Raw genomic sequence first — 13,178 nt, forward strand, 5'->3', positions numbered from 1 at the left:
CTACAGCTCCCTGAAAGGAGGGGGTAGCCAGGGGGGGTCGGGCTCTTCTCCCAAGGAACAGGCGATGGGACTACAAGAAACAGCCTCAAGTTGTGCCAGGGGAGGTTTAGGATGGATATTAGGAAAAGTTTCTTCTCTGAAAGGGTTGTCAAACACCGGACCAGGCTGCCCAGGGCAGTGGTGGAGTCGCCATCCCTGGAGGGGTTTAAAAGCCGGGCAGACGCGGTGCTGAGGGACGTGGGTCAGTGGGGGTTTGGGCAGTGTTGGGGTGATGGTTGGACTCAATGGTCTTAAAGGTCCCTTCCAATCTTGACCATTCTGTGATTCTGCTGGAAAGGCAAGTGTTCCTGTGCCTCCGTTGGGCAACAGCACGCACAAGCTCACACCATAACAATCGTCCAGCTCCCAATTTCCAACGTGATCTCCCTAACAGATGCAAAGGCACCAACAGGTGCAGGGAGACAGGGTCACTGAAATCCATCTCGGAACCAACAACCTGTTCCTCCATCCCTGAGCCAAAGCCCTACCCAGAACCTCCTCAGTACAACTGGACGGACACAAAATCCACTAAACACAAACCAGCCAACACGCGCGTGAAAACCACTTACTTGTGCCATCATCCGGCTCGAAGCTGCCAGTGTTGTTCCACGTGTTGTTGTTGCTATTCCCGTAGTTCTCATCTGCGCCGGACGGCTCGGCATAGTCAGCTGGGTTGAAAGTTCTGCAAGAAATATAAGGATGGAAATTTTTACTCCCTCTCCCTAAGCATATTAAAAGCACTTGATTTTATTCAGATCATGACACTTCTCAGAGTCTCAAAAGACAATTCTCTCAGCAGAGGGATGTTTCAGCTCCACCAGCCATTCCAAATATAAGTTAGCATGATAGAGTTTTGGTTTTTTTAACAAAAAAAAAAAAAGGAAACTCGGAACACAAATGACTGATGCAAACTACTATTCATGCGCAAAGACTTCTATTTTTGCTTTCAAACTTACCCCATGCCTTGGGCAGAAAACCTTCCCCCTCGCCTTCCAGAGCCACCTGTAAAATACAAATGCACGCACTGCTGAGCATCTCTTGCTCTGCATCACTGGGAAAAGAAATATTTGAACAACATATGGATTTCTGACGCCAGAATATGAGCGGTGAGGATCTTCCCGAGTTGATGGGATTTCCAGCAGCGTTTTTATATGTATGGGAATGACCTCGGCTAGCTGGCAGTGTAATTAGCGATGTGCGATTCCAGGCTCAGATGAGGTTTCCAGCTGGCACAAACCATAAATACCGGACCCCAGGTTCTGATTTCTGCGGTGCGTGTCCTCAGCAACAATTCCTGAGCAGCACGGATTTTGTGGAAAAATTAATTTCTGCCGCTGAGTATTTAAAAACCAAGCCAAGCATCTGCACAGCCACGGTGCTCGGAGACACATGGGCAAGAACAAGGAGGATCCAGATTCTGTTCCTAACAAGCAATTGTCCCACCTGCCAAACTGTCACCTGAGTTTTTTTTAACTTCCCACCTTTATACAATAAAGCCCTATTTTTTTTCAGCTCCATGGGATGCAAGAACTAGGTACTGTTTCTAGAGCATCTAAGATGGGGAAGCAACGTGTAGACACTAGGTGTAAGCATAAGAACAGAAAAATCAAGCGCTTATTTTCAGTTTGGTGACTCCTCCCATAAAAGAGGCTTTCAAACTCTACAGGGGAGATAGAAACGCTGACTCCCACCCACTCTGACCTCAAACCCCATGCGTACCTCGGCCTCGGCCACGTCCCCGTCTCCCTCTTTCTGTGCCTCTTCCAGAAGTTCCTCCACTCTTACCACCGTCTAGTCCGTTCTCCTGGCCCCGAACTGGAAGATAGAATGAATGCAAAGACAATTTCAAGATTCACCCCGCTTTAGGGAGGATACAAGACCGACCTCAAGCAGCGAAGCGCGGCAGCTGTGCGGGAGATCACGCCGCCAAAGGCTCCCATAGCGTCTTTTATTTCAGCTGATGGGACTGAGGGTATCGCCCAAGGAATCATCTCAGACAGGGGAGCATCAAACAGAGCGCCACACACACAAGGAGGGTTTTCCTCAAAGACATGTCTGCCCAAGAAGCTTCACTGGGAGCTTTTATGCAGCACAAAGCGCCCCGGGGTGCGATGTGACAATTACGGGTGTTATTAAAGGGCAGGTCCATACACTCTCTTCCACGGCTGGCACCTCGCCCCCGCCTCGGTGGCCCGCCACGTCGTCTGCTGAAATCCCGATCCCTCTCCCGGTTTTCTTTGCTTTCTTCACTAGGTTCTGTCTGTCCGCTCTCCTTCTGTCCCGAGACACCCTTCTTCTTCCCGACCATTTCCCAGGAATGCTGAAGGTTTGCAAAGAAAGTAGTTAATCGTAGTTTGATCAATGCAAATACACATGTATTTAAACATGCTACAGAGAATATAACGAAAGTCTCCAGAAAAATGGTGCCCAGTCCAACTGTATTATTTTTTTTTTTAAAGAAGAGTCTATCAGCCTACACACAGTACAGCCTCTTCCTTGAAGGAAAGCTTTCTTACTAGCATGCACTTTGAGCTAACAGGAGAGGAGTTATTCTATTTCTGCAAAGATCTACTAAACCTCTTAAATAAAGTGGGCATAACACTTACTCAGGTTCAAAGCGTGGCTAAATTTACCCTGTTCAGGGAAAAAAAAACCCAACCCTGCCATTTCATACAGGTCACTGTTTTGGGGAGCTCCCAGAATAACCCAGGCAAATGTCCCGAAGTGCTCTGCCGTCAACATTTCAGGGAGAGTTGTTCTCTCAGCTGCGGAGCGATTTAACAAAACCCCTCCTCTGAGCAGCAGCTCACAGGGAGAGGAGTATCACAGAATTTATCCAACAGGCAAGTTCAAGTCATCACAACTGTAAGAAGTTACGAGCGCCTCCAGCTTACAGCCGCGGGCCCGCATCGGTTTATTTTATGACAGTCTGCAGAGGTTTCATAGTCTTAAACTGATGCTGCACACTGTTAGAACAATTAAAAATAGGCACAAGTCATTGACAAACACCTGAAAACATAACTGGCAGACGAGTAAACAGCTGGGTTTGGATGACAACATGCAGGGACAGTGACAAAAAAACCTCGGAGGCACAAGCTGCCTTCAAACCCAAAGCTTCCGAAGTCTCTCTCCATAGGTATCTGGCTCAGAAGGAAATTTAGGAAAATATTTACTTTGAATACTGTAAATTTTAAGCCAAATCTACCTCGATGCTAAGATCACGCCAGCTCCTCTACTGTTTGAAATACGGTTATGAGTAACTAGCTCAGCAGGTGAGCTGTCTTCATCAGCGGGTGAATATCTGAGCAATTAGCAAGCCCGTTTCTTATCAGAAAATCCCCTTTACAGGATTGCTGCACAAGCTGAATCCGGGCCAGAAGCAGTTCCGAGACCTTTGACCAATTACAGCACAGACGCTGCCGCCTGCGCTCGGTGCGGCGGGCACTGGCCGCAGGCCCCCCATGGCACTGCAGGCTCTCCAGGGCTTTGCTCTGCCAAGTCCCTTTCTGCCTCTACAAATCCTCCGCAGTAGCCGTGCCTTGCCCTGCATCTCACGCCGCTGGGCATTCCAGCTGCTCAAATAAAGGAAGTACCGCACACCATCCTGGATGCTATTTTCATGAGCAATGCGTTTATCCAGGAAACGCAACTGCCGTTGCAGCAGGAGTTCATCGTTTGACTAGAAGCCGCTGGTTACAAGGGTTGTGGAGGAAAGTGACAGTCATGGCAGAGCTCTGCCTCAGCAACGCACAATCATATCATCCCCCCTTCTGAAAGGATTTTCCGACAGCTATTTTGGTCAGTTGTCAATGGAAAGGGCTCTCTAAAGGCAGGGAAGGACCCTTACGCATGCGGTTCTGAGCTCGGCCGGTGCCAAAGCTAGCAAAGCACCCGAATTGTGAAGCAGGTACATTACGCAGAACAGACTCTGAGCCCTCCAGCGCATCCATCTATGCTCAGGGCTAATAAAGAGAAAAAAAAAAAGAGCTAATACGTAATATTCTGAATCGGCACTTAGAGCCTCAACTCTACAAAGAGTCGAGTCGGCTTCAGCCAAAGCGGGGTGCTGGGAGGACACCTCTGATCAGCGGCAGTTTGGAAGGATCTGATATTTGTAGGCTTTGTACTGGGCTGTAACAAAACTTGTGTCTGCTGTCTGTCACAAAATGAACAACATCCCACACGCCAGGCAGAAAGTTCCTCCGAACCAAGCACTCACTTGTTCTCCGAGCTGACTTTGGCTTGCCTGAGACAGGCACCTTCATGACGGCAGCTGAGCTTAACTCCACAGAAAACAAACGGCAAAAAGACCCTCAAAAATGCAGCACGGGCACACAAGCCAGTCAGCATGCCGCTGAGAAGCAAATGTTTAGGGCCAGAGACACAAAACCGCATTACCCTAACAGAAAGGAACCACAGCTGACACGTACCTGCCCCTTAACACAGACCACTCGGCCCTCGTGGGGAAAGATAAGTTATTTCATGCTCACAGCACTGTGAAAGCTTATACGGATGCCACTGTACCGTTGTAAAAGTGCATAGGAAATAAATGATTTATGGCATTTTCCCCTCTACTCCTTTGGCCATGCTGGCCACGCTCATTTTCTGTGCAAGCCTACAGAGAGCAGCGTTAAGAAGCCAGGACGCAATCACACATTACGCGCTACTTGTGGAACTAGTAGGTCATTTTGGCTCTTGTTAGCTAGACATTACTGTATGTCTTGTCTCCAAATACGCAGCTACACTGAAATAGGCCTCACCAGATTTACAGGACCCAATCCTACCGTGTCCGGATTGCCCTCCAGCAGCACGTTGATGGCTCTGTTGACATCTCCGTTGCAGTCATGCAGAGCAATCACACACTCGTCCTGGTTCTTGCCTGTGATGTCGATCAGCTGTAGAGAAGACAACACCATGGTCAAAACCATGTGTTCCAAACATCAAACGTGTTCCAAACCAAGAAGGCACCAAAATCTCCACGGATCTCTTAGGAGCCAAGCAAGCTGAATCCCAAACCAGAAATCCTACAAAGAAGTGTCAGGGTTTGGGAGTCTCCCCGTCCTCCTGAGCTTAGTTACACCCCCTCAATGAGAAGGTAACTGAGAGTGGGAATTTCTGAGCTACAACCTCCTTTTTCTCAGGGTAACACCATCCCCTACATTCTGGGGAACAAGCCAGTCCAAGAAAATTCAAGGAGCAGCCAGCCGCATCCCTCCCACCCCCTACACGGTACTCGCGACATCGATCTTGCCTTCCCATCAGGGTTCACCCTCACGTTCCACACTCACTTGTTTCACCTTCTCCTCAAAGTCAGCGTCGTTGTGGTCCGAAATCATCTGTGCAAGTCGAATCTGTTCCGCAGTGGCCTAAAGAAATTGAAGGCAGAGAGAGCGCGCGGTTAGAGCGGCGCATTTCCAACAAACCTTCCTCCAAACGCCACACCGCTTCCCTGAGATCTCTGGAAAGGAATCAATACGATGAAGAGGAGGCACAAACAAGGGTCAGAGAGAGGAAAGCTTCAGAGAGAAAGTCAGACGAAGAGGAGTGAGCGAGGGGAGTCTGGAAAAAAGGGACATACCGCTGGATGGCCTTGCAGCCCCAGGTGAGCAAGACTCACCTAAACCATGTCTATTTTGAGGCAGACCTTACCAACACCAGAGCACCAAGACCCAGAGCAGGTGGCTTCTCAGCCACTTGCGCTCATTAAAGTGAACGAGGAATGGTCAGGTGGAAATGAAAACAAGTCTCAGCCCCAGCTGCTGCTCAGAGGCACCGACACAGAAACCCCACCGTCAGTGGCCGCCCAATTAACCTGGCTCTGCCAGCAGCACCCCGCAGCACGCGGGAAGTTCGTTAGAGCAAGCCCAGCTGTTAGCGCTGGGCCAGGCAGGAGTGCCAGGTCTCCACCTCCAAGCTAACTGGTTTCCATAGACGCTGCCCTTACCTGCGGCCGCTGCTTGTGCTGTGTCTGGCTCTGTGTCTGTGTCTGCTCCCAGTTCCCCCGGGCTCGGTTAGTGCCCACCGATGTCATCATTTACAGTATATACAAATAACAGTATTTACAAGGTAGAACTCTGTGGTGGGTCAGGGGAGAAGAGAGAACAGACCATTAGAAACCGAAAACAAAAGGCAGCACCAAGACTGAACGATCGCGTAGGCAAGGCAGCCAGTAAAGCCGTTGCGGGCCCCCACCCTCCCCGCCGCTTCCCCAAAAGCCCTGGCGGGCAGCCTACCATTTCCACGTGTCCCCAAGACAAAAAGACCACCTGTACTTCTCGAGGTTTCTCCACCGCTACCACGGTGGAGCGCTTCAAATGAAGCATCACCTGCATTCAGGTGGGAGCTATCAGGACCCAGGAGCAGAATTACTTGGGGTAAAGGGTTGAGCAACTCACTGCTAAAATACAAGTGTGTGAGGGGGCAGGGATTTGCCATGACCAGGGCTGTAAGAGGCTACGGAGATCAACTGGAGCAAGGAGCGTTTGAAAAAAAGCTCTAAAGAAACTTCACTTTGAGAGAACACCTCAGAGCCCCAGACACATCAGCTACTTCCCCTTCTCCTTCCTTGCCTCCAAAGCAGGGCAGGGGAAGCAAAAACTCTCCAGTAATAAGTGGTGCTACAGGTTTGGGGGACATTGCTTTAAAAAAAAAAATACTGCCCTTGTAGAACTGATGATTTTTGCTTGCTTCAATTATTCCCCAGAACTGGAAATAATGTTTTCTTCTACCAAGTATTCCAGATTAAAAAAACTACCAAAAAAAGAAATTAACTAGATGTCAACAAGGAATAACAGCCAGTAATGTTGTTGAGTAACTGCTTGAGGCAAAAAATCCCAGTAAGAGTTCAGGCCATGGAGCATCCAAAGCAAGTGGAGTTCTGTAACTTCACTCGGACTTTGGAGGAAGAGCCCAACCCTGCTGGTTAGAACGGGATCGGCACCCAGTAGTTTTACGCTGCCTATTGTCTCCCGGGCACAAGGGATGCCAGGCACAGCCCAAGGCAGGACTTTCTACCTCCGAGCCCCCAAAATCTCAATAATCGCAAACTTCTCATTTTCAGATTTCGTTAACAAGACTGCGACGCCTTCCTCCAAAGCAGCAGGGTGTGCTCCTGGTGCTGCAGGCAGCCGCTTGGGACAGGGGAATGAGCCACAGAGAGAGCATGAGAGGGGGGAGGAAAGCCAAGCGAGAAAATCCGACCTGCAGGATACGATCCGAAACATCGCTTGCGAACACCAACAGGGCAGCACAGGGCAAGACCCAGCGTGCAAAGCGGGGAGAGCTCGGAAGCGGCGTTAGCAAACGGCCCTGTAAGAACCGGGGAGTCTCTTGCCCAAGTCCCCCAGCAGAGCGCTTGACCAGGCTGAGACACCTTTCCCTGAGAGCACGGAGACCCCAAGGTCACCTCCGCGCCGTGGCTCGATGCATATGCCACCGCTCCTGCTCCCATCAGCTTCTAGCCTCCGTTTGCAGGCAAACTTTCAAATGCAATTGCTCTCGTCGCTTCCCACAAAACCTCAAAAGTTGGCCCTTTGGGGCACCCATGCCTCGCGGCAACTTCCAAACACAGTTTTCCAGCCACACAGTGCCAAGGTTCCTTATCAGGAGCTAATCCAAGCTACCTGCCTGGTCACCGGGAGCCCCCAAGGTGCGTGTGACACCGAGCAGATTTAAGAAAGAGCAGCACCAAGCCTGGACTTCACCCAAGGCAGATGAGACAAAGCCTCCTGGGCTACGCAGCCACCCCTCCCACGCTCCACGCAGGCTTCTTCCCCACGGTATTTATTTTCGCTCTCCACCGCTAGGTCTCTTCCAGTTCTAAGTGTTTCACGCACAAACAAGTTGTCATATTAAACCAATTTGGCAGCAGAACGGCAGGCCCAGAGGGAAGCAATCCTGCGCGTTTGCAGTAACTTAATCTGCAATTTCAATAGGATACAGTTCCAGCAGTCTGCTGCCCCGAACCTTTGTGCAGTGGCTGGGCATTGTTCAACAGCTGCCACGCTCTGCCCAGCTGCATTGCTGCCACGATTAAATCATATTTATTTTTTTTCTTTAATATGAGAAAAAAAAACAAAACAAAAAACACCAACCCAAACCCACAAGAAAAACATCTATTATAGAAATATCAGCCAGGCCCTGGCCCCGCTGATAAGCGGGCATCCCCACGCAACACCCCACGTGCTGCGTCGAGGGAAGAGGACTCGGCTGCTGGTAATTTATTCCTCAATCGTGTAACTTCAGTACAGCTCACGGGCAACGTTTAACTGCAAATCCTGGTTATCCTGACCCCGCACAGAAGTAACAACAGTATGAGTTTACCAGTTCAAAGCAGTCTTCATCAAAAGTGTTTTACCATTTAAAACAAAACAAAAAAAAAAGAGCAAGCCCAAATATCAAATATATTCACCAAGAGGGATGTAATAAAAAAGGGCGACTCCGGCCAAAGCAAAATGTGGCTGCTCCACACCAGAGAAACAGCGTTAAACCAGGCCAGCGCTTATGTTTCAAGACAACGGGAAAGCGAGGCATTCATAGAGGATTTAGGGAAAACGAGAAGCTTCACAGCTACAGGTTACAACATCTTTTCTTCAAAGGAGCTGCAAGTAAACGTGACACACTTTGCCGTTACCCCTTTTCCTTTCCAGACTACACCGCGACTCGCCTTCCACGGCCAGAGGAGAGAGAATCTTGGCTACGAGAAACATGAAGCGCGGAGTCTCCAGAAAAAGAGGTGATACAGAAACATAACGAACTGTTAATTTTATTAGAAATTTCAGGTAAGTTACAGTTTTAGAACAAGGATCTGTTGGTCACATCCACTATCCCCGGCTGTGTCAGACCTGCTGGCTGATGCTGGGCGAGTCCCGGCACATCCCAGCCTCAGTTTCCCTTATCTGTTAACACAGAAAATTGGAATTTCCAACCCCCTCTGACAAAGCTTAATTAACGCGTGCAAAAGGCTCCGAAGCTCCAAAGGAAAGGACCCCAGAGGGCAAAGCATTCGGAAAGATTTTCCCTGCGACGAAGGAGCACCCAAAGGAGCCCGACGCAGGGGGCTGGTCTATCAGTGTTAGAAGTTTTCCCCCGGAGCCAACACACTGCGGCTGAGAGCCGAGCCGCTCCCACAAGATTTTGGGGGGACGCCCCCCGGATACGCCATCAGAGCCCCCGGGTCGGTACCGACGCGCAGCGCCGGGTCGGTGCTGCCGCCCGGGAGCGCACAGGCAGAGCCCCCCGCACCGGCGGGGAGGCCGGCGCCGCGCCCGGGACCCCGCCATCGCCCGGGCACCCGCAGTGGGGCCCGCCCCGCGGCCAGGGGCCGAGCTCGGTAACGACCCCCAAGGCGCCGCCGAAGGACGGGTGCCCGGCGGCGGGCGAGGAGCCCCGAGAGCGCGGCGGGCGCGGCGCGGCCCCCATTGTTAGCGCCGGCAGCGGCGGGGCCGGGCGGGCCCCGGGAGCAGGGCAGGGCCCGGTCCCGCGGCCCAGCAGGCCCGGCGGCCCAGCCCGCGGCGCACAATGGGGGCGGGAGGGAACCGGAGGGGGCCGGCGGGGCCGCGCGGGAGCCCCCGCGGCGGCGCGGCGCCAGGCCGGGCCCGCACCCGGGAGGCGGGCGAGCGCGGGCCGCTTCCGCCCTCATGGCCGCGGCCGCCATTCCACCCCCACCCCCCGCCTCCTCCGCCCGCCTCCCGCCCGCCCTCACCTGCGGCGGCCGCGCGTTACGCCAGCCCCCGGCTGCGGCCCGGCCCACTAGGCCGCGCGGGGCCCGGCGGCGGGGCGCGGCGGCCGCCCCCGGAGCGGCGCGGTAGGGCCCGTAGGGGGGGAGGGGGGAGCGGAGGGGCCGGGAGGGAACCGGGGGGCGCTCGGCGGTGGCGGAAGGGGGGCGGGAAGAGGGAGCGGGATTTAAAGGGGCCGCGCGCGGTTACCGGAGCCGCCGCCGCCGCCGCGCAGCAACTTTACCTGGGTCTCACCACACTGACAACTACCAGCGGCGCCCGCCCCCATCACGTGACGAGGGCGCGGGGGCGGGGCCAGCCCGGCTTCACCCACGTGACGCGCTCGCGGCGGGGGCGGCGGGGAGAGGGCAGGGGGCGCTCTCCTGGCGGCACGCGCGTAGTGACGCGCCGCGGCGCGCCGCGGTCACGTGGGAGCGGCTCCTCTCCTTGGTCACGTGGTGGGGGCGCGGAGCGGCTTCGGCGGCCGCCATGTTGTGCGGCCCCGGGCCGGGCCGGGGATGGCGGGGGCCGGCAGCAACTGGCTCTCCGGGGTCAACGTGGTGCTGGTGATGGCCTACGGCAGCCTGGTGAGGCGGGGGTGGGGGAGGCCGGGGGAGCCCGTGGGTACGGGCCCGGCGTGCCCCTGGGGCCGCTGTGAGGCCCATCCGGGGGGTGTCTGTGGGGTGTCCGTGGGGCTCCCGTGAAGCCCATCCCGGCCTGTCCGTGGGGCTCCTGTGGGGCTCGGCTCCGGGTGTCCGTGGAGCCCATATGAGGCCCATCATGGCGGGTCCGTGGGGCTCCTGTGGAACGGGGGCTGGGGTATCCGTGGGGCTCCCGTGGGGCCCATCCTGGTGTGTCGCTGGGGCCCATGCGAGGCCCATCCCGGCGTGTCCGTGGGGCTTCCGTGGAACCGGGCCCGCGGTATCCGTGGGGCCCTTGTGAGGCCCATCCCGGGGTGTCCATAAAGCTCCAGTGAGATGCATCCAGGGTATTTGCGGGGAACTCGTGGCCCTCACGGGGCTGGGCCGAAGTGCCTGTGGGGTCCTGGTGCCTGTGGGGCGGCGAGGGGACGTGAGCGGGAGCCTCTGTGGAGGTTGGGGCGTTTGTGGGGCTGGCCCGGGTGTCCGTGGGGCTCTGGGTGGGCTGGACAGGGACCCCTGAGCTTGCCGGGTTTGCGGGCGTCTGTGGCGCCCGGTGGCTGCTCGGCCTGGAGTGTCCGGGGGGTTGGGAAGAGGGCGTCGGCGGGGACATCCCCAGGGTGCCACTCAGTGTCCCTGACCCCTGTCCCTGCTGTGGCACCCCAGGTCTTCGTGCTGCTGTTTATCTTCGTGAAACGCCAGATCATGCGCTTCGCCATGAAGTCCCGCCGTGGCCCCCACGTGCCTGTTGGACAACACGCCCCCAAGGTGAGTGCACGGGGCCCCGTGGTGGGGACGTGCCCTCCCTCCCCCGTGCCCGCAGACCCATCCGTGCCCAGAGGGGCAAGCAGGGTCCGCTTCCAAATCGGACCTTTCCAGGAGCTGACACCTTGGTGCGGGGCTGGGCAGCCGGACGGGGAGCGGGTTTATTTCGGAAGGCCCACAGGATGACTGTCATCGTTCTTGTGATCCCCCAAACAAAGAGAGCGCCCTCTAAATATTGTGGTTTTTTCCTGCTGTGCAGGATTTAAAGGAAGAAATCGACATTCGACTGTCAAGGGTGCAAGACATCAAGTACGAGCCCCGGCTGTTAGCTGAGGACGACAGCAGGCTTCTGCAGCTGGAGACACAAGGTACGCTCTCTTGCTGCTGCCAGAGACACCGTCCAGTGCTTGTCCCGCTACACCTGGTTGTTGCCCGAGTCGCTGGCCCCTCTTGTTGGCTGTCCCATCGCAACGTCGCGTTTGGCGAGCCGACCCGAGATGGTCTCTCTGCGCTCTGCTCCTATCTGCTTTCCCCACCTCCCTCCCGCTGCCGAGTTTTGCAGAGCTTTCAGTTTGGGTTTTCTCTTTGCCAGGCTGCTATAACTACCTGTACAGGATGAAGGCGCTGGATGCGATCAGAACATCTGGTAAGGGAGCTCGGGGCAGGAGTGGGAGGGGAAGGGTGGAGAGAGACGGGGTGAGGAGGAATAAGGGTGGGGTGCGTGACCAGCAGCCTCGTGGTAAGGCTCGAGGTCCTGGTTTGGGAATAACAGTCACTTATCCCACCCGGGGCTGAGGGTCCGCTCTGCTCATGCGTTGGGAGCAATCAGCAGATGTGGTGGGACGTTTAATTCCCCACCAACTTCTGACGTCTGTGGGTGAACACGAGCGTTTTCACCTGCACAACAACCGGTTGTGTTGTGCCTTTTTATTTTCCAGAAATCCCCTTTCAAGCAGAGGTCCGGTACCCAAAGTCTTTAATAGGGAAGAACTTCTGTGCCTACCTGCTGGAGCTGCGGAATTCCAGCTCCTCCTTCAAAGGCATCCGCAAAGCCTTGATCGACACCTTGCTGGATGGCTATGAGAGCGCCCGCTATGGCACTGGGGTAAGTGCTGGCACTGCGGCACCCAGCCCCCGCGGCAGAGCAGGGGCCCGCTCCTGCACTCCAGTCCAATGGCTGGACCGTGGTCACCCTGTAACCTCGGATGGGTTTTCCATGGTCTTTTCTCTTTGCGTCCAGGTCTTTGGGAAACCGGAATATCTGAAGTACCAGGATGCTCTGAACGAGCTGGCAAACATGTAAGTGTTACTGCCCGGGTGTGCAGCTGGGGTGCAGTGGTGGCTTCATGGGGCCCAGCAGCCCATTGTGGCGTGTGAACAGAGACAGGTTTTGGGGCAAAACCCAGCCTCTGAGACATGGGCTGTTTACGCCTGTTTGTCCTTCCAGGTTTACTTGTTCCTTACAGCCCGTCTGTTAATGCGTTTTTGGGTTTGTTACTTGGTCACAGTCACGTTCCTGCTTGCGCTGGCTGCTTCGAGCCAGGGACCTCATGCAGGCTCCGGGCCTGGCACCGGCAGAAGCATTAACCTTGGTTTTCAAAACGGCAGTGAGCGCCGTTGTCCTGGGGGGCACATCTGCCTTGTGTCTGACAGACGGATGTGACTGTGCCTCTCCTCTCCCTGCAGGACCAAGGCCCGGGGAGGCAGCAGCCAGCGGCAGCACCAGTCGGCGGCGAAGGACCTCACCCTCTCCCCTGAAGTCTCCAACCCCGCCACCATCCAGGTCACCTACCTGCCTTCCAACCAGAAGAGCAAACGTGCCAAACACTTCCTGGAGCTGAAGAGCTTCAAGGACAACTACAACACGCTGGAGAGCACCCTGTGAGCCGCACCGGGAGCACTGCTCCGCGGACCTGCCACGAGCAGAGCATCTTGCTGGGTGCAGCTGGTGTCCTGGGTGGGGTTTGGCCGCAGTTCGGCGTGCCGGCAGCGTCGGGAGGAAGCAGCTGCGCTCTCAGGT

At 55.2% G+C, this 13,178-nt stretch overlaps 2 protein-coding genes across 12 annotated transcripts in view; one reads left to right on the forward strand and one right to left on the reverse strand.

The window, feature by feature from the left end:
• The window catches only part of UBAP2L (ubiquitin associated protein 2 like), a 31,607-nt gene extending 21,537 nt beyond the window's left edge, over nucleotides 1-10,070 (reverse strand). For 6 of the 11 annotated variants that reach the window (XM_063357595.1, XM_063357591.1, XM_063357587.1 and 3 more), the window contains exons 1-8: nucleotides 10,000-10,070; nucleotides 5,984-6,113; nucleotides 5,328-5,405; nucleotides 4,824-4,934; nucleotides 2,164-2,359; nucleotides 1,759-1,854; nucleotides 996-1,041; nucleotides 609-721 (exon numbers count right to left, since the gene is read on the reverse strand). In XM_063357595.1, the coding sequence (XP_063213665.1) occupies nucleotides 609-721; nucleotides 996-1,041; nucleotides 1,759-1,854; nucleotides 2,164-2,359; nucleotides 4,824-4,934; nucleotides 5,328-5,405; nucleotides 5,984-6,073 (730 nt within the window). In that variant the 5' untranslated portion in view covers nucleotides 6,074-6,113; nucleotides 10,000-10,070. The remainder of the gene's footprint in view (nucleotides 1-608; nucleotides 722-995; nucleotides 1,042-1,758; nucleotides 1,855-2,163; nucleotides 2,360-4,823; nucleotides 4,935-5,327; nucleotides 5,406-5,983; nucleotides 6,114-9,999) is intronic. The other 5 variants (XM_063357596.1, XM_063357594.1, XM_063357597.1 and 2 more) reach the window with 1 other exon arrangement.
• A 131-nt stretch (nucleotides 10,071-10,201) lies between these two features.
• Nucleotides 10,202-13,178, forward strand: C21H1orf43 (chromosome 21 C1orf43 homolog). The gene is made up of 7 exons (XM_063357441.1): nucleotides 10,202-10,342; nucleotides 11,060-11,161; nucleotides 11,418-11,526; nucleotides 11,751-11,804; nucleotides 12,097-12,263; nucleotides 12,399-12,457; nucleotides 12,845-13,178. The coding sequence occupies exons 1-7, from the start codon at nucleotides 10,274-10,276 to the stop codon at nucleotides 13,041-13,043; spliced, it is 759 nt and encodes a 252-aa protein (XP_063213511.1). The 5' UTR covers nucleotides 10,202-10,273; the 3' UTR covers nucleotides 13,044-13,178.

The sequence above is a fragment of the Chroicocephalus ridibundus genome, chromosome 21 (genome assembly GCF_963924245.1).
Source record: "Chroicocephalus ridibundus chromosome 21, bChrRid1.1, whole genome shotgun sequence".
NCBI lineage: Eukaryota > Metazoa > Chordata > Aves > Charadriiformes > Laridae > Chroicocephalus > Chroicocephalus ridibundus.

Bases quoted from the DNA above. Each gene is read 5' to 3' on its own strand.
- C21H1orf43 (XM_063357441.1), top strand. From the start codon at position 10,274: ATGGCGGGGGCCGGCAGCAACTGGCTCTCCGGGGTCAACGTGGTGCTG. The intron at 11,805-12,096 runs GTAAGGGAGCTC...TTTATTTTCCAG, and splicing joins GGATGCGATCAGAACATCTG to AAATCCCCTTTCAAGCAGAG. The intron at 12,458-12,844 runs GTAAGTGTTACT...CTCTCCCTGCAG, and splicing joins CTGAACGAGCTGGCAAACAT to GACCAAGGCCCGGGGAGGCA.